Source organism: Strix aluco, chromosome 3 (genome assembly GCF_031877795.1).
Source record: "Strix aluco isolate bStrAlu1 chromosome 3, bStrAlu1.hap1, whole genome shotgun sequence".
In the NCBI taxonomy this organism is placed as follows: domain Eukaryota; kingdom Metazoa; phylum Chordata; class Aves; order Strigiformes; family Strigidae; genus Strix; species Strix aluco.
Window position 1 is genome coordinate 131,362,001 of NC_133933.1, and position 16,516 is coordinate 131,378,516.

A 16,516-nucleotide genomic window follows, 5' to 3' on the forward strand; every position below is an offset into this window, starting at 1 on the left:
GGCTCACTCCTCTCTGTCATTAATGTGAGAGAAAAATGCTCCCACGTGCAAGACAAGCGGCTGTGGGGTTTTTATTTTGCTTCACTCTTATTCCACCTCCTTCACCTGCTTAAGGTATAAATACTTTGTCATTTCTTAGAGAAGGATGTGCTATTGCATTTAACTGAAAAGAATCTTTAGGAAAAAGATGCCATCCTTTAAATACCAGAATCTCTAGTGCACCTTCTTAATGATCCTGCAAATCTCCAAGTCCTAAAGTTCTTTTCTGGCTTCTAATAAGTGAAAACATCTGCTGGGTACAAGGAGAAAAGTCAGAAAGCGTAGCCGAGTTCTGGTGACTTTATTCCACTTCTCGGCAAAGCTTTTGCCTTTTCATGAAGCGGTGTCACATCCCTAATGTGCCATGGGGAGCATTAGTCACAGGGAAGGGGACCAAGTGCTTCCTATTGTAGCTCCGATTTCAGCCGCTGATGGCTTTGTCAGGCTTTTTAAGGTGATTAATTCCAACACATCTGCCTCGGCCATATGGGGAACGAGCCCGTGGCGATGGAAAAGTTCATGGGATCGGGGTTTTTTTTAACGTCTCGCAACCAAAAGAGTCAGAGTCGGGGATCCTGGGCTCTGGCACGTGGGAGCATCCCGATGAAGGCACAAGAAGTGGGTCCTGCGGAGGAGAGGGGTGGTTGGTGGCAGCCAGGTGACTGAGAGCCCGTTTTCCCAGTTTGGGGGATGCTCCGGCTGCTGGAATTTTGCCATTCGGCACATGCAAGGGCTGATCTTTAATATCTCCAACCTGCTCTGCCCTGCAGCGGCACAAACGGGCCAATTTACAGCATTTCAGGGTTTTTCCAGCTTGCCTTGCAAACCAAGGCCGGGCGCCTCGAGCTGGGGAGGGGGAGCACCCGCGGCTCTTACACCAGGGGGGCTCTGAGCTGTTTGCCAGAACTGGAGGGTAATGGTGATAATTAGGGCACCCCCCTCCTTCCCCGCAGCCTCCCCTCAACGCCCAGATGCTGGCCCAGCGTCAGCGTGAGCTCTACAGCCAGCAGCACCGGCAGCGGCAGCTCATGCAGCAGCGAGCCATCCTGATGAGACAGCAGAGCTTCGGGAACAACCTCCCTCCCTCCGCCGGGCTCCCGGTACAGATCGGAGCTGCTCGTTTGCCCCAAGCACCCCCCCAGCAGTTCCCTTACCCCCCAAACTACGGTACGACCCCGGGAAACCCTCCCACCTCCACCAGCCCCTTCTCACCGTTGGCATCCAACCCCGAGGCCGCGCTGGCTAACCGCAGCAGCATGGTGAACAGGGGGATGATGGGCGGCGTCGGAGGGCAGTTCGGCGCCGGGATGACCCCGCAGATGCAGCAGAACATCTTTCAGTATTCGGGATCAGGTACGTCGAGCAGCTGGTTGGATCGGAAAGCCATCCGGCGGCAGGGAGGGAGAGGTTGGGGGCAGAGCTGAGATCACCCCCAGCCTGTGTCCCAGTCTGGTCTCTGGTCTCCACCTCCCAAAGGACCTTTTCTGGTTGAATCTCAAAAAAAAAAAAAAAAAGCTAAAAGTTTGGGCAACTTGAACTCTTTCCTTGAAAAGAATTTCCTTAACTCTTGAAAATCCAACAACAAGGCAGTCCTCTAAATTGCATTTCCTTAAATACATATGCCCCGAAAAAGGCCAGAGCCTTGCTGAGATGGCCGAAACGAGCTGCAGGCTCATGTGGGCACCGAGCTCCCATGAGATGGGTGAGCCCACGCAGAGCTTGTGAAGGTCTTCACATTGAAGCATCAGTGCAGGGTCTCAGCAAGGTGGACTTCAGAGATGAGTAGAGAAAACTGCAGTGTGGCTGCCATAGCCCTGCAGGAACCTGCTTTGGCATCTTCTCATCATCGCCCTGGCTATTTTCCAGCTGGGTGTGATGCTAAAGAGGAGCACCTGCTAAAGGAAACCACTTGGAGGGGGGGTTTCCCCGCTCCTTCATCCTTTCAATATTTGCATTTGAGCGATGCAGCTGCTCGAAATGAAAACCAGAGACCCCGAGACCGAAATTCACGGCTGATGCTTCTGGTTCAATGCCAACGGTTGCAAGGGAGGAGGAGGGAATCGGGGCTGCTGGTGGGGGTCTGGGCACCGCTGACGCCGTCTATCCTTCCCCAGGCATGGGTCAGCAAAGCGAACCCGCCTTTGCTCCGTCGCTCAGCCCCAGCAGCCCCTTGATGTCACCCCAGCTCCCGCCTTCACAAAGCCCTATGCTGCAGCCAGCACCACCGACACCAGGCTACCAGTCACCTGACATGAAGACCTGGCAGCAAGGAGCCATGGGGAACAGCAAGTAAGATCACGGGGGGGACAACCTGGGGCAGGCGGGTGACACGGAGAGAAGGCAGCAAGGTGACGCCGAGGTGACGGTCCCCTGGTAGGGTGTTGGCAGGGGTAGGTGGCACCTGGCTGAGGACACATGCTGAGCTCAGTCTGTGTCCTCCAAGTGTGACGTCCTCCAGAAGTCACCATCAACCCACGTCCTCGTCTTCGCCTCGGCAGCTCACAGCGTTTAAATGAATGAGCATGTGTGCTGAGGATGACATGAAGCAGGTCTTTGGCTTGTAATTACACGAGTGGCTTAATTATGTCTGGAGAAAGTAGGATTAGGAAAAATGATGATAAATTAAGCCCAGCAGTCCCAGGTCATTGTGTGACCCTCTTAAGATGTGTCTGGCTCTGACTTAGCGAAGCAAGTAGCAAGTCACCAGACTTGTTGCTTTTTTTGCATGAGTCAGGTTTGAGCTTCAAACCTCCAGAAACGAAAAAAAAAACCAAAAAACCTAAAAGCTCACCTGGGGGATGCCTTGCTTTGCATCTTGGGTCTGTCCAGATAGCTCAGCTGACCTGTCCTGGTCAAGCAGCACAGAGCAGGAGGTTCCTGGGCTGGGTGGGATGAGATGGGAGCACTGCTGGAGCTGGGATGCTTCACCCTGCCTTGTGCCGGAGAACTGTCCTCCTGCCTGCAGCAGGAGTGGGGAAAGGCAGGTGTTGAGGAGGGCACTGGAAGGAGCATGAACTCGGTGTCACATAGACCAGGGCTTTGCATCTTAAGCCAGCCCAAAGCCCTGTAACCATCCCTTTCTTGGCACTGGTGGCCCTCCTGCTCTACCCATCACACCCAGCAGCCTCTTGCTAGAGCAGGAGTGGAGGGCGAAGTCTCTGCAGCAGCCACCTCCCTTCCTCCCAGCCTTCACCTTGGTTAAGCCTTGCTTAACCCCTAACGCCTCCCTGTCCCTCCTGCTGTCCCCAGGGCTGCCACCTGCTGCGGGTGGTTTTGGTGTTCACCAGAGGCCGGCTGGCTGCTGTGGCGGCTCGGGCCACCCCAGGGACTCACACGCACCTCGAGGTGCCTTCGACGACCACGTACGCCCGGGTAAAGCTTTTTTTTCTCTCTCTCTCTCAGCGTATTCAGCCAAGCAGGGCAGAGCCAGCCGGCACCTGCTCAGCAGGGCATGTACAACAACATGAGCATCACCGTCTCCATGGCGGGAGGAAACACCAACGTCCAGAACATGAACCCCATGGCCGGTCAGATGCAGATGAACTCGCTGCAGATGCCCGGGATGAACTCCATGTGCTCGGAGCAGGTCAGTCCCACACCATCCCAACTCCCAGAACGGTCACCCAGCTCCCAGGGGTTCAGGATTTGTTTTTCTGGCCCCGCTGTCCAAAGCGGGAAGCAGGAAAGGTCTGGCTGCCTCTGCTGGCATTGCCACTGTGCTGGAACCCAAGGCCAACGGCACCCTGGGATGTCTTGTGTGTCCTTGGGGGGTGCAGGGACGTGCTGAGCATCTCCAGCACCTGCAGCCCTTGTGGTGGGCTGGTGGAGGGTCTGTTTGTAGCCAGGAAGCTGTGAAAACTGGGGATGGGGAATGGGAACAGTTGGATATGGGACCTTTCTGCAATGCCAGCCCTTTGGCGAGATCCTCCCTGAGCCAGAGAGAGAGAGACCCCTCCACCACCATTTTTAGCTGCTGGGGTTTGTCTCGGTGCCATTAAGCTTCTGGCCCGTTGGTTTTGTGTTGGGATGTTGTGGGTTGGGGCTCCTCCCTGGGGGGAGGAGCCACAGGGCTGGGCAAGGGAGGAGGCTGCTCCCTCCCAGGAGCTGGCCACGGTGCACGGGCCCTCTCACCGACCAGTTGGGTGCTGTTTCCTGCTCCCTGGGGGTGAGATGCCTCCAGAGCCAGCAGCAGCCCCAGGAAAAGGTGCTGAAGGTGGGGAGAAAGGTGAAACAGGTCCCAGCTGCCCACTGGGATCCCCCCACCGATGCCCTAAAACTCTGTAGCTCACTGTGCAGGGAGGATTCTGCCAGCACAGTCCCCCCCCAGCATTGCCCCATCCATGAGCGCCCCCTCCCCAAATCCCCCCCAAAACTCAGCTCGAGAGGGCTCCTCCAGCATCCAGGAGCCTCAGCTGAGCCTGGATCTTGCTTTTGACAGGTAAATGACCCGGCGCTGAGACCCGCGGGCCTTTACTGCAACCAGCTTTCCTCCACTGACCTTTTGAAAACAGAAGCAGATGGGGCGCAGGTCAGTAAGAAACTGCTAAGCACATCTCAGGTACCCCGAGGAGTTTGACGGGTTCCCCCCCCACCCCAATAAAGGCTGAACGTCCCCGACTGTACCGGCTCGGCACACTTGGTTTCCACCGGGGCCGGCCCTGGTTGGCAGGGTTGGGTTGAAGCCACCACGGTCCCGCCAGCGTTGGGTGACAGCCAGCCCTCGGGGACACCGGCACCGCTCGCAAACCCTCTTCGCATCAAAGCTCGCGCCGCCACTGCCGCTGTGAGCGTTTTCGGCCTCCTCGCTGGCGTGGAAGAGCGGTGACTCCGCAGCTGAGCTGGAAAAATAAAGGAGTGTTGGTGTTAAAACGCCCCTCGCCCCGGCTCCGGGCTGACAGCGAGCAGGGAGGGTTTCTTTCCTAGGCTTGGCCAGCAGCGGAGCAGCCCATGGCAGCCAGGCCGCCACGTTAAAGCACGGTGGAGCGAGGAAATTTGGATGGGGGAGGCGGTGGGGGCGGCGTCTGTCCCTGCAGGCAGCGCTGCCGGATGCTGCCCATCCCTCTGAGCACCACCAAAACGCGTCCAGCCGCCCGCCGATGCCTCCCGGGGACCATCCGCTTCATCCCCCACCTCAACCAACAACCCGCCGGCGTCCCGGCGTCGCCTCCCCCTTCCCCGTAGCGCAGCCTTGGTTTCACAGAGCCCGTAGGGACGCGCCGAGACGCACCAAAACTCTTTAAATTTTGATCAAACAGCCGCGCTGGACCTCACTCGCCACCCCACAACCATCACGCCGCCGCTCCCCTTCACCCTGGGGCTGCCTGGCTGGCTTTTTTTTTTTTCCCCCCCACCCCGCCACCAAAAATCTATTTTTTTCCCCCCTTTTTTTTTTTTTTTTTTTTTTTTGGATGAGCAACGTTATGAACCTCGCAGAGCCGAATGAGTTGCAGCGGTTTTCTTTTTATAGGACAAGAAGACAGAAGAGTTCTTCTCTGGGGTGGCTCCAGACTAGAGGAAGTCTCTAGTGAGTTTCCACTTCACGTAGTACCCAGCTCCGCCGCCGCCGGCCCCTGCCCCGGCCCCGCTAAATCCCCTTTTCTCTTTTGTGTCCCAGCAGGTACAACAGGTTCAGGTCTTTGCCGACGTACAGTGTACAGTGAATCTGGTAGGAGATCCCTACCTCAACCCGCCGGCTCCTTTGGGCACCCCGAAAAACGCCGCCGGGCCACCGCCGCCGCCGGGCCAGCAGAAGAGCCTTCTTCAGCAGCTACTGACTGAATAATCGCTTTGCGAGGAATGTGAAATTTAAATAAGAAGACGTACAGAGATATATAAATATATATATTATATATTTTTCTGAGATTTTTGATATCTCAACCCGCAGCCATTCTTCAGCTCGTAGTGTTTGGAGCAAAAAGGGGGGGTTTTGTTTTATTGGGGGGGGGGTGTCCCTTTGTTTTTTCCTTTTTTGCCCCTTTTTTCCCCCCATTTTTCCCTTCTATTACCCTTTTTTCCTTTTCCCCTTTTATTTTCCCCTTTCTCCTTCTTTTCCCCCTTCTTTCTCCTTTTTCTCCCCTTCTTTTCCCCCTTCTTTCTCCCCTTTCTCCTTCTTTTCCCCTTTTCCTCCCTCTTCCTTCCTTCTTTTCCCCCTTTTTCCTCCCCTTTCTTTTCCCCCTTTTTTTCTCCCCCCTTTTCTCCCCCTTCTTTTCCCCCTTTTTTTCTCCCCCTTCTTTTTCCCCCCACTTTTTTTATCCCCTTTGGGGGTTTTTTCCCCCTTCCCCCCCCCCCCCTTGTTTTCCCTTTTTTTTAAAAAAAAAAAAAAGTTGGATGTCGGTGAAGCGACGAGGCGGGACAGTCGGTTTCTCGAGCCAAAATTACAGATGATTCTTATTTTTGTAATCATTTTGCTGGCTTCTTAATCTGGAGGAAGGTTTCTCGGGGAGGCGGGGAGGGGGAGAAGGCAGCTGGAGGGCTGCGGCGGCGGCAGGAGGAAGAGGAGGAGGAGGAAGAGCAATCTCAGTTTCAGCTGGATCTGTCACTGATCACGTCTCGGCGCGGGGCACGGAAGGGGATCGGCGCTGGACTTCTGCGGGAAAAGCCGGTTTTTTATTCACGCTTAAACAAAACCCCTTCTCTCCCCTCCGCCCCAGCCCGCTTGTGCGTACAATCAGCTTTTTCTAGCAATCGTGAGTTTGTCGGTTTTAAAGAAAAAAAAAAAAAACAAAAAACAAAACAACAGAGTATTTTGACCCACCATTTTTTCCATGTTTTATGCTGGTTTCAGGCCTCCGAGCGAAACGGGGAGGGGGGCTACAATGTGTATATTACAACAGGAGGAGAAAAAAAAAAAAAAAGACAAAAAAAAGATAAAAAAAGAACAGTTTGGGGAAAAAACTGCAATAATTTTTAGGGGGAAGGATGGGGGGAGGGGTCTGTCAATTATTGTAGATAAAATTTTCTGATTAAATATTAAATAAAATTAAGCAGGCGGTTCTTTCTGCTTTGATTGTGTTTAACAGCTGAGGTAGCTTAAACTATTTAAAATAATAATAATAAAATAATAATAATAATTGAATTCTCTGTTGGGAGATAGCTTATTTTTTTTCCCCTCAAGCCTGTCACTGTAAATAGCTCTGAGCTCTGTATAAATTTGTTTTCTTCTCTTTTAGTTGGGGGTCGCTTTTAATATTCACTGCTGACTTTTATGGGGGGAGGGCAGCTACGGGGGGAATTTTTTTTTTCTTCCCTCTAAAACTCGCGCTGGTGTGTGGAAAAAAAAAAAAATGTGTAGCTTTGTTGATTGACATTTGCAAGAGTTAAAGATGACAAAAAAAAAAAAAGACGTTAAAAAAAAAAAAAAAAAGAACCGGACTTGCCAGCTACCGTTTTGTTGTTTCTGTGCAGAGGGGGAGGCCGGAGCGGTGCCGGGGCTGGAGGTGGGAAGCCAGGGGTCACCCCGTCCTCACACTGGGAACCCCTGTGTTGCTGGAAATTAGCCAGTGTGTGGAGTTTGGTGGCAAAACTGGCGTCTTAAATCCCAAAGTGCTAAGGAGAAAATATATATAAGTGGGGGGGGGGGTTGCTAGTCACCAAATTTACCACCGGAGCTGCCCCCAGCAGGGGCCACGCGGGGGTTTGTGGGCTCCCCAGCGCCATGGTTGGGGTAACGCTGTGGTGGGGAGGCTGCTTGGGTTGGCCCTGGCGCAGAGCAGCGAGAAACGGCACGTGGCTCCTGCCTCCAGCCCCGAATTCAAGGCCGAGAAGAGCTGCTTCAGCTCTGGAAAAGGGGAAATTGGGGTGGGGAGGGGGGAAAGGGGTGACAGTGACATTAACAGCACGCCCAGGGCGGGGAGAGGTAGGGCAGATACACTTCTAGCTGACAAAGCACTTTTTTTTTTTTTTTTTAAACTAAGTGGTTCACTTCAAACATTTTTACTGCAAACGCAGCAGGATGAGGTCCGCAGCGAGTGCCGGCTCACCGGCCGATGCTGCCGTCTGCTGTTTGCGCGGCTCCCAGCGGGGTTTTATCGCACGGTTCAACGTGAATAAAATCACAGACAAACCAGCCTCGCTGGTGCTGGAGGAAAAAGCGATCCGGCGTGGCTCTGGAGCGAGGGGTGGAGGTGCGAGAAGCGTCGGGAGCGTGGCCATGCCGGCAGCGGAACCGACACCAAAAATCCGCGGGGAGGACCCGGCCCCGGTTGCGGAGCTCAGGCACACAGAAAACAACCATCGGGATGGACGGACAGACGGATGGGAAGCTCAAAGGGCTGCCCAAGGGAAAACTCACCCCTAAAAAGCAGCAGAGCCATTTTTCAAGTTTGCCTGTGCTGGCAGGGGGATGACCTGCAAGCCCACGCTGCACACAGGCAGCAGGTTAACACAAGACATAGTCACATTCTGCACAGAATAACGTTTAATCCTCCCCAAAGAGCCGTTTTGCACTGTGTAACTGCTATCACCACGTGAGGAGAAGACTACCTGCTGCTGAGAGTTAGCCCCGCGCTCCTGAGACACAGCAGCTTTCCTGCCGGCGCCTGTCTGGGGGTGAGCTCAGCTCTGGCCCAGAAGGAGAGCTGCCCGTGCCCGGTCACTTCAGCAGTTTAAATTTCTTCAGGTGCTGGTGCACTTGGTCCTTCGGGTAGGGCCTGAGCGCCAGGCAGGTGGCCATGTTCTCGGGCTGCTCAGTCCACACTTGGTGGTCGATGTTGTGCTGCTTCAGGGTCTCTGCCAGCGCCGTCAGGGCGGTTTCATCCGGAGCCTGGGGAAGAGACAAAGTCCGCTGTGAGGACTTGGGGTGCGAGGCGGTGCTGGGTACCTGCAGAAGCTGAGGGAAGATGGCTCATGCTGAAGGCAGCGGCCAGGACAGGGAGGCACAGCTTCCTGCACACAGCTATTAGGCTGAGCAATCCCCATAGTTTATATCTTACCCAAAAGGCATTTTGTTCTCGTAGGCCCTGGCTTTGCAAGCACTGGGGGTAAGAGCTGAGGGTTGTGAGCCAACACGGGCTGTAAACCCTCAAAAATGCAGGTTTTTCCCCGGGCAGCCTGCCTGGCTCTGCATGCTAAGGCAAACAGCTCTGCCCAACCCCACGTCCACGCCGGGGCTGCCCCGACTACCGCCCTGAACTCTCCCCTCACAAAGTGGCCGCCGCTGCCGCGGCCCTGGATGGCTGCAGGGGCTCATCGGGAGTAACGGCGCCTCCGGGAGCGGAGGCCTCGGTACCACAAGGGCCCGCGGCCTTCAGAGTTTAGGCCGCGGTTCAACTCCCCGGGTGAGGCGAGCGGGAGGGGCTGCCGGGAGCGTGAGGAGAGGACAGGACAGGCCGGGCCCGGGAGAAGGCGAGTCAGGCCCGACCTCCCCCTCCCCACCAAGCCCGGCTTAAGACCCGCAGACCCACCGCCCCCTCAGGGATCTGCCGGGCCCGCCCCAAAATGGCCGCCGCCCGCCCCCCTGAGCGCGGCGCTCCCGGCGTGCCCCGCGGCTCCCGGCCTGCCCCGCGCACCTCCAGCACGACGGTGCGCATGGCGCCGCCCAACTCCAGGTAGGCGCGGGTGTCGGGGTGCTGGCGGTGCGCATGGGCGGCTGCCAGGGCGGCGTGGCAGCCCTGTGCCACGACCGCGCCCAGCGGCCACGACCGCGGCGGCCGGCCCAGGTCCCCCCGCAGCACCACATACTGCACCAGCGCTGCCGCCGCTGTCGCTCCCGGCGCCGCCATGCTGGTGTACGGCGCCTCACAGCCTGCCGGGAGACGCGCCCACGCACTGTGTTTGCTGGGAAGGTGGCGGCGGCGCCATTTTGTTGTACGGCAAAGGGAGGGAAATGGCGTCAGGGGAGGTGACGTCCTTCCGGTGGCGCTAGGGCGCGCAGTTCGAGCGCCGGTTGCTATGGTGAGTGCGGGGACCGTTGGGGAACCGGGCTGGGGCAGGCGGCCCCTTCAGTCCTCCTGGTGCGGAGGCCCCTGGCTGCACAGCTTCTTTCTTGTCCCCGTCCCCTCGGCGGGGTCCCCAGGGGTCTGGGCCCGGCCCACCCCGCCCGTGTGGGGAGCGCCCCGGCACCCCCGGGTGCCTCCTTGTCGCCCCCCCGGGGCTGTGGTGGCTCACTGGGCTCGTCCTGCTGGCGGAGGCCGCTGAATCCGGCCCGTTCCTGCGCTCCTAGGGGGGTTTCCTTGCGGGGCTGGTGTATAATGGTGGGTTATAACGTGTCTTTACAGCCACCGGGGATTGTCCCTGCGTGGGGCCAGCCTGGGTGCTAGACCTGCCCTCGGCGCTTCTCGGAGGCCCGTTGCAGGAGGAAGAGGAAGGTCCCCTGAGGAAGAAAAGCTCTTGCTTCCCCCATATCGCCACTTCCCAAGGGATGGAGCCTGGCCGAGGAGAGCTGACGCCTCCCTTCTCGCTTGCAGGAGAGTGGCAAGGGAAGACGGAGGAAGGGAAAGCATATTCACCACACGGTGAGCAGTCTGGGGTGCGGGGCGTGCTTTCTATCCCAAGTGCAAAGCGTGTCCTGTAGGACTGAACCCTGAAACGCTTGGGGCCAGAAGTGACCCTTTGGCTCACTGAGTTGTGCCTTGAGTCACTTATGGCCACTTTAGGGTATGGGGGCTTCAGAGAAGTTGCTTTACTACTCTGTGTACTGGCTTAAAAATAAAACTTGCAGGTGTCTTGGAATGGGGACTTGTGCTTTTGCTACCTTACTCTGCGTTTCAGGAGCTTAGCTAGCTGGTGTGAGGCACTCAGCCTCGCTGTTTAAAATTCCCTTTTTGCCAGATGTTTGCCTGCCCTCTGCCTCTTTGAAAAGCTGTTGCAAGTGGTTTCTTTATGTATCTGCACTGGACCTACTTTGTTTTGGGTACTGCGGTGCAGACTGCTAATAATCACAGCCTGGATTTTTGAGCATGTCATGCTTTTCCTCACAGGGGTGTTTGCTCACCTGGAAATGCTGGAGGCGCGGGCTCATGAGGCAGACATGAAGGAAGAGGAAGCGAAGCAGCAAGAGGAGAAGCTGGCCAGGCTGAAAGCAAGAGTACAGGAGCTGACACTCCAGAGGGATGAGCTGCAGGCTAAAGTGGATCTACAGCAAAAGAGGGTGAGAGAGAATTTGCTGCAGGGATCTGGCAGAGGGCTCTGGTGTGCTCCTGCTCTCAGAGAGTGGATTTACTGAGGTTATTCATATAGAGTCAACTATTATTTTTTTATTTTCCCTTTTTAAGTGGTATACAGTTCTAGGGTCCCTAGTTTTCAGTACATATACTGAAGGAGGTCATGTGGCCATTTCTGAACTCTTTTCTTGAGTTTTTGTTCTCTCTTCTGCTTCATTTCTTCCCTCTACTGCTTGAAATGCCATCTCCCTTTTCTCAGAGCCGGGTTATTATTTCTCTGTATCCCGACTGTTTCCCTTGCAGGTGAGATTTGTGTCAGCGATTTCTGACCTCTCTTCTCTTCTGGCTTTTGTAGCAACTTGAGAAAGAAGGAGTCGCGTCGGATCTGGCACAGCCCAGTGCTCAGGCTGTTTTAGAGTGGAAGATAAAAAGGGTTAAGGCTATGCTGCAGGTCTTTTGCCTCACAGGTAACGTCTTGGGATTTGCGTGCGTTCTGCCAACGGCTGCGTTTTTGGGGTGCTAAATTTTGGAAAATGAGCCTGATGTGAAGTGTAACTTCCCTGTTAACGCTGCTGCTGCTGTGCTTGCTGCCTTTGGAATGTGAAAATGCTGGAAGAGCAGTAACCTTGTAATTCCCTGCCTTTCACAGGAGGCTTCTGGGATGTAGCAGGAACTATTATTTACTGAACTATGTCATTTAGACTGAGGTCTAGATTCTGGAAAACGTGTAACTACCTTAGGAATTAAATCTTTGGGAATGAAGCACTTAAATATCCAGTGGTGTGGGTCTTCCAAGCAAGCTTGTGAGGTCAGCACCCTCTTTTCACCTCCTGAAAAACATTTTTGGTTTCCAACGAGAGTCACCTTTGCTCTGCGTTCTGGAGAGCGTGAGGATGTGAATCCTGCTTGACACGTGTGGGCTGAGCCCTGCCACGAGCGCTCCTGCTGCAATCCTTGGGGGGTTGAAGCCTTCCTCCACCTTCCTCCCTGTTCTCCCTGTCGCGTTGGTGTTTGAAATTGGTAGCGTAATGCAGTTATTGGGAATTTATGCCACCGCTAATTAAAAAGTTGCTGTGTTTTCTGTCCCTAAACCCTTGCGAGTCTTTAATCCTCTGAGGGAGCTCCCTGAGCTTCCTTGTGAGAGGACACAGCCCCTCTTGCAGTCGGTGTTGCCCCAGCAAAGCTGCTCTGCGGTGATGAGTTAACGTAGCACCGAGTAACCCCCCTCTCTCTCTGGACCCAAGGGATCAGTGGGAAGCTGACCAAGCAGGGAGTGTGTTTCTGCATCAGCACGGCTTACGAGGGCACCTACTTGGATTCTTACTACCTGGACCTGCTCACCAAGCCAGAAGTGCGGATTCTCCGCCACTCCATCCCCATCTTCATCCCCCTGGAGCAGCTGGCCAAGAAATACTTGCAGACAGACATCAGGCGCTTCTTGTCCGTCCTGTCCAACCACCTGAACGCTTACGCTGCGAGGAAGTACCAGGCAGACCAGTTACAGGTACCAGTGGCCACAGCAATGCTGTTCACCTGTCCTTTTCCCTTTGATGTACCAAGAGTTACGAGCATCTAAAGCATGTAGGGGAATCTCGGCAGTTTTCTTTATGTGTTTTTTCTTTACGTTCTGGTTTTTAGAACTTCACAAATTATCACATGACTATAAACTTGGTCGCCTGTTTCATCGATTGTCACGTACTTGGATGTTGTCTGGTGGCTTATTTAAAATTTACCACCAAACTATGGAGGTCCTTAAGCTGAAATAGCTGAGATGTTGTAAAAAGCTGCTGGAGGATGTGGCTTAAGGGCTTAAGGCATGAGTGCTGGTTTATTTATTCACCACAGGCGGGTTGCTCAATGTACGTGCCAGGCTAGTAGGGAGGGTGGGGGCACTGCACTTAGCGAGCTCCCTTCCTAGCTTCATGTTTCAGCACTTGTCTTTGTCCCTCCAGGAACACTTTTCAGACCAGATAGAAGGAACCTTGCAGACAAACTCCTTGTGTAACTTGCTGGTCTTTAATTACAACGTGCCAAATAAAAGCAAGACCTTTCCCTTCAACGTGAGGCTGCTTTACGGAGATCTCTGTTCCAGCATCCCCACTAAAGTCACCGTTTCCTGCACATGTAAGTGATCGGTGTGGGGGGTCTGTTGGGGGGTGTGGGGTGAGCAGATCATACTGTGTTTCTGGACAGGTTTTGTTTCTAGTTGAGTTTGGGGACAAAAGGGAACAAACTGTCATATTTCTGAGGGAGAAAATATGATAGAAGGGGTTGTGTGCAGTCGGTGCTGGGTCTTGAAGCAGTTGTAACTCATCCCTAGCACAAGAGCATGGATCTTGCAATCCTGGCAGTGGCTGGAGGGAGGGAAATACGACGGGGCTGAGAAAGGGAAGGTGTGAGCGCCAGCTTGGATCGCTTCAGGCGGACGGGCTGCTCGTTCCCAGTTTGCGATTACTTGGAGTGCAGACCCCAGTACGGTCCCAGCAAGATCAGGATACTGGTTTGGTAGGTGTCACGGGTAAATCCCAGCCTGTGCTAGTGCACTCTGGGCATGTGGGAGAGCCTGGCGAGGAACTGCAGCCAGAAACTTGGATGCTGTCAGTCTCGGTCGCGGGGATAGTTTGTTCCACTCAACTTGCGGCCTTGGACTCGTTTCTGATCCTTGAAGACCTGGCGCTCAGCTCTGTGACCTTTCTGTAGGGTGAGGGCTAGTTGTAGGCAAATAAAACAGAATCTTTTCAGCATCAGGAACTGCTTGCTCTCAGTGCAATTAGGTAAATGACTAATTGAGGCCTGGTGTTGGGGTGTCTTGCATTGTGGGGGTGTTGATTGCCAGCCGGCTGAACAGTTCCCAGCAGTGTGCCCAGGTGGCCAAGAAGGCCAATGGTATCCTGGCTTGTATCAGCACTAGTGTGGCCAGCAGGGACAGGGAAGGGATCTTACCCCTGGGCTCGGCACTGGGGAGGCCGCCCCTCGATGAGTGGGTTCAGTTTTGGGCCCTTCACTCCAGAAAGGCCATTGAATGACTCGAGCGTGTCCAGAGAAGGGCAACGGAGCTGGTGCAGGGTCTGGAGCACAGGTGTGATGGGGAGCGGCTGAGGGAACTGGGGGGGTTTAGTCTGGAGAAGAGGAGGCTGAGGGGAGACCTCATGGCCCTCTCCAACTCCCTGAAAGGAGGGTGCAGAGAGGGGGGATGAGTCTCTCGAGCCAAGGAACCAGCACCAGGACAAGAGGGAATGGCCTCAAGCTGCGCCAGGGCAGGGTCAGACTGGCTCTTAGGAAGTATTTCTTTGCAGAAGGGGTTGTTGGGCGTTGGAATGGGCTGCCCAGGGCAGGGGGGGAGTCCCCATCCCTGGAGGGGTTGAAGAGTCGGGTTGACCCAGCGCTGAGGGATCTGGTGGAGTTGGGAACGGTCAGTGTGAGGTTCATGGTTGGACTGGAGGAGCTTCAAGGGCTTTTCCAACCTCGATGATTCTGTGACACTGGGGGGACACTGAGGGGACACTGGGGACATTGTGGAGTTGAGAACAGTCAGTGTGAGGTTAATGGTTGGACTAGATGATCTTCAAAGGCTTTTCCAGCTGAGATGATTCTGGGATTCTGATTCTGTGCAGCCAGGCCTTAACTGCCCCTGCTGCACTTCCAGGTGTGCTGGCATGTACTGCAGTGCAACGGCAGAGAGAAGAAAGGCAGGAGCGAGGTTTATGACCCCTTAGAAAGGATCAGGGATACTGTGAAATACTTGTAACAAAGATCTTAAATACTCCTAACAAAGATCTCTGCCTGAAAAATCTTTCCCTGACACCACCTGCTCCCCCTTCCTCTGTATCAGTAACACTCCCCCGTCCCGGTATGGCAAAGCCTGACCGCAACGCCGAGTATCTTGTGCAGCCCCAGCCCTGTGGCCCGGCTTAATCCTGGTTCCATGCTATTTTCTGCCTGGTTACTACAAATGCCAAACTGGGCTGAGGAATCCTTTGCCTCCCTGTGTGTGTCCCGCTCACGACTGGCTGGGCTGTGGAGTGTGAGGACCGACGTGCAGCTAGATGGAGCTCTGAACTGGGCAAACTGGGATTAATAGCGCGGTCTCGGGCCTGCTTCAGTGAGCTCCTTGGCTTGCAGAGAGGCTGGAGGAGTCGTCGTGTATTATATCGGCAGCTCCCCTTCTCTTTCCTCACAGTAGCCATAGGTGAAGTTCTGCCTTTCCTCACAAATTTTTGTGTCTTCTGAGCTAAGAGAGCAACTCGGTGACTGAGGCTCCCTCCCGTTACCGTCCTCACAAGGCGCTTGCGCTCTCTGCAGCCATTCAGATCCCAGCGGGGGGAGCTGCAGGACAGTGGAGGGTGAGGGAGGAGCGAGAAGGGTTACGAGAAGAAAAACTGCATTTAAAAACTCTCGGGGGACGAGGGAAGAATGAGACGCAAAGAGTTTTACTCTGGCAATATGATTTTGTTTTTCCTTTCCTCGCTGATCCGGCCGCTTCTCCTGCCAGCGGAGGCTCCTGCATCTCTGGCAGAGATGGCAGCGGCTCACTCGGACCTCTTTTGCCACGTGGCCCTGCACAAAGCCTTCCGCTCCTTCAGCGACGCCGGAGAAAGCGCGGCCGGAGCCCCGTGAGGCACCCTGGCCCTCAGGGACGCGCCTGCCTGCAGGGAGTGAGCTCAAAATGCAAATATTTTCCCTGGACTGCAGCACTGCTGCTGGGAACCCCCCCGAGGAGCATCTTGGCCCAGTTTGGATCTCGAGAGCGATGTTTCCTTGAGGCTTTCGGGTGTCTGTTGTTGCAGGTAATCTTTCCTCAGTGCTTGTTTGAGTGTCGCAGAACTCCACGCTTGCAGGAAACATCTCAGCTGGAATCAGAAACTATATTAAAACTTTGTGACTTCGGTGCTTTGGGGGCAATGCCCTGTGGGTCAGCACCCTGCAGTTCTCCAGTGCACCTCAAAAAGTGGGAAGCAAGCGGAATAATCCGTTCCCTGCTTACCACAGCCAGGGAAAGACTTCATGTTAGAAGCTGGAAGGGGTTGAGGGACAAAGGTGAGGTTTAGTCAGCGCCAGCAGCAACCTGCCCTCTTGTGCGGGCTGTGTTAACCCCCCCAAAGCACAAACACCGAATTTTCCAGAAAGTTTCACGCCAGCAGTAGCTTTATGCATGTTATTTCCTTCTCTTCAGGCATGAGACAGATTTGCTGTGTCCCCTTGTCTGGATCAGATCTTTAAAATCTTGCTGTTTGGTCACAGTGATTTTTAAACTTGTTAATAAAAGTTCTATGTTACCGAAATTGTGGTGTTTAGAAAAATCCTCTATTGATTTGAGCTGTACAACGTGGGTTTAAATAACAATACTTTCTCCTGTCTCATTTTTACGCCAGTCCCAT

General features: G+C 54.6%; 3 protein-coding genes and 2 long non-coding RNA genes across 12 annotated transcripts in view; 2 read left to right on the top strand and 3 right to left on the bottom strand.

The window, feature by feature from the left end:
• Positions 1–7,207, top strand: part of NCOA1 (nuclear receptor coactivator 1) — a 190,207-nt gene extending 183,000 nt beyond the window's left edge. For 2 of the 5 annotated variants that reach the window (XM_074820336.1, XM_074820334.1), the window contains 5 exons: positions 993–1,392; positions 2,154–2,328; positions 3,442–3,625; positions 4,478–4,567; positions 5,654–7,207. In XM_074820336.1, coding sequence (XP_074676437.1) covers positions 993–1,392; positions 2,154–2,328; positions 3,442–3,625; positions 4,478–4,567; positions 5,654–5,821 — 1,017 coding nt within the window. In that variant the 3' untranslated portion in view covers positions 5,822–7,207. Of the gene's footprint in view, positions 1–992; positions 1,393–2,153; positions 2,329–3,441; positions 3,626–4,477; positions 4,568–5,506; positions 5,564–5,653 lie in introns of all 5 variants that reach the window. The other 3 variants (XM_074820338.1, XM_074820337.1, XM_074820335.1) reach the window with 3 other exon arrangements.
• LOC141921515 (uncharacterized) lies at positions 47–1,390 on the bottom strand. The gene is made up of 2 exons (XR_012622709.1): positions 1,252–1,390; positions 47–664 (listed from the first exon to the last, which is right to left on the bottom strand). It is a non-coding gene; the product is annotated as an uncharacterized LOC141921515 (long non-coding RNA).
• Positions 1,399–5,853, bottom strand: LOC141921514 (uncharacterized). Of its 3 annotated transcripts, XR_012622706.1 has the most exons (5): positions 5,720–5,853; positions 4,663–4,877; positions 4,418–4,537; positions 2,831–2,998; positions 2,329–2,626 (listed from the first exon to the last, which is right to left on the bottom strand). It is a non-coding gene; the product is annotated as an uncharacterized LOC141921514 (long non-coding RNA). The 3 variants fall into 3 exon arrangements; XR_012622707.1 differs by lacking the exon at positions 4,418–4,537; XR_012622708.1 differs by lacking the exons at positions 4,418–4,537; positions 4,663–4,877; positions 5,720–5,853 and adding an exon at positions 1,399–1,533 and having other exon boundaries at positions 2,351–2,626; positions 2,831–3,254.
• Positions 6,506–9,864, bottom strand: PTRHD1 (peptidyl-tRNA hydrolase domain containing 1). Of its 2 annotated transcripts, XR_012622705.1 has the most exons (3): positions 9,546–9,858; positions 8,521–8,800; positions 6,506–6,625 (listed from the first exon to the last, which is right to left on the bottom strand). XR_012622705.1 is itself a non-coding variant. In XM_074820340.1 (2 exons), the coding sequence occupies exons 1-2, from the start codon at positions 9,756–9,758 to the stop codon at positions 8,630–8,632; spliced, it is 384 nt and encodes a 127-aa protein (XP_074676441.1). In that variant the 5' UTR covers positions 9,759–9,864; the 3' UTR covers positions 8,438–8,629. The 2 variants fall into 2 exon arrangements, 1 of the variants encoding a protein (XP_074676441.1); XM_074820340.1 differs by lacking the exon at positions 6,506–6,625 and having other exon boundaries at positions 8,438–8,800; positions 9,546–9,864.
• Positions 9,846–16,420, top strand: CENPO (centromere protein O). Its single transcript, XM_074820339.1, has 7 exons — positions 9,846–9,930; positions 10,254–10,490; positions 10,956–11,125; positions 11,494–11,605; positions 12,383–12,642; positions 13,091–13,262; positions 15,631–16,420. The coding sequence occupies exons 2-7, from the start codon at positions 10,397–10,399 to the stop codon at positions 15,753–15,755; spliced, it is 933 nt and encodes a 310-aa protein (XP_074676440.1). The 5' UTR covers positions 9,846–9,930; positions 10,254–10,396; the 3' UTR covers positions 15,756–16,420.
• Positions 16,421–16,516: the final 96 nt, after the last annotated feature.

Bases quoted from the DNA above. Each gene is read 5' to 3' on its own strand.
- PTRHD1 (XM_074820340.1), bottom strand. From the start codon at position 9,758: ATGGCGGCGCCGGGAGCGACAGCGGCGGCAGCGCTGGTGCAGTATGTG. The intron at 8,801-9,545 runs GTGCGCGGGGCA...TCTCTTCCCCAG, and splicing joins TGCGCACCGTCGTGCTGGAG to GCTCCGGATGAAACCGCCCT.
- CENPO (XM_074820339.1), top strand. From the start codon at position 10,397: ATGGAGCCTGGCCGAGGAGAGCTGACGCCTCCCTTCTCGCTTGCAGGA. The intron at 11,126-11,493 runs GTGAGAGAGAAT...TGGCTTTTGTAG, and splicing joins TGGATCTACAGCAAAAGAGG to CAACTTGAGAAAGAAGGAGT. The intron at 12,643-13,090 runs GTACCAGTGGCC...TTGTCCCTCCAG, and splicing joins ACCAGGCAGACCAGTTACAG to GAACACTTTTCAGACCAGAT.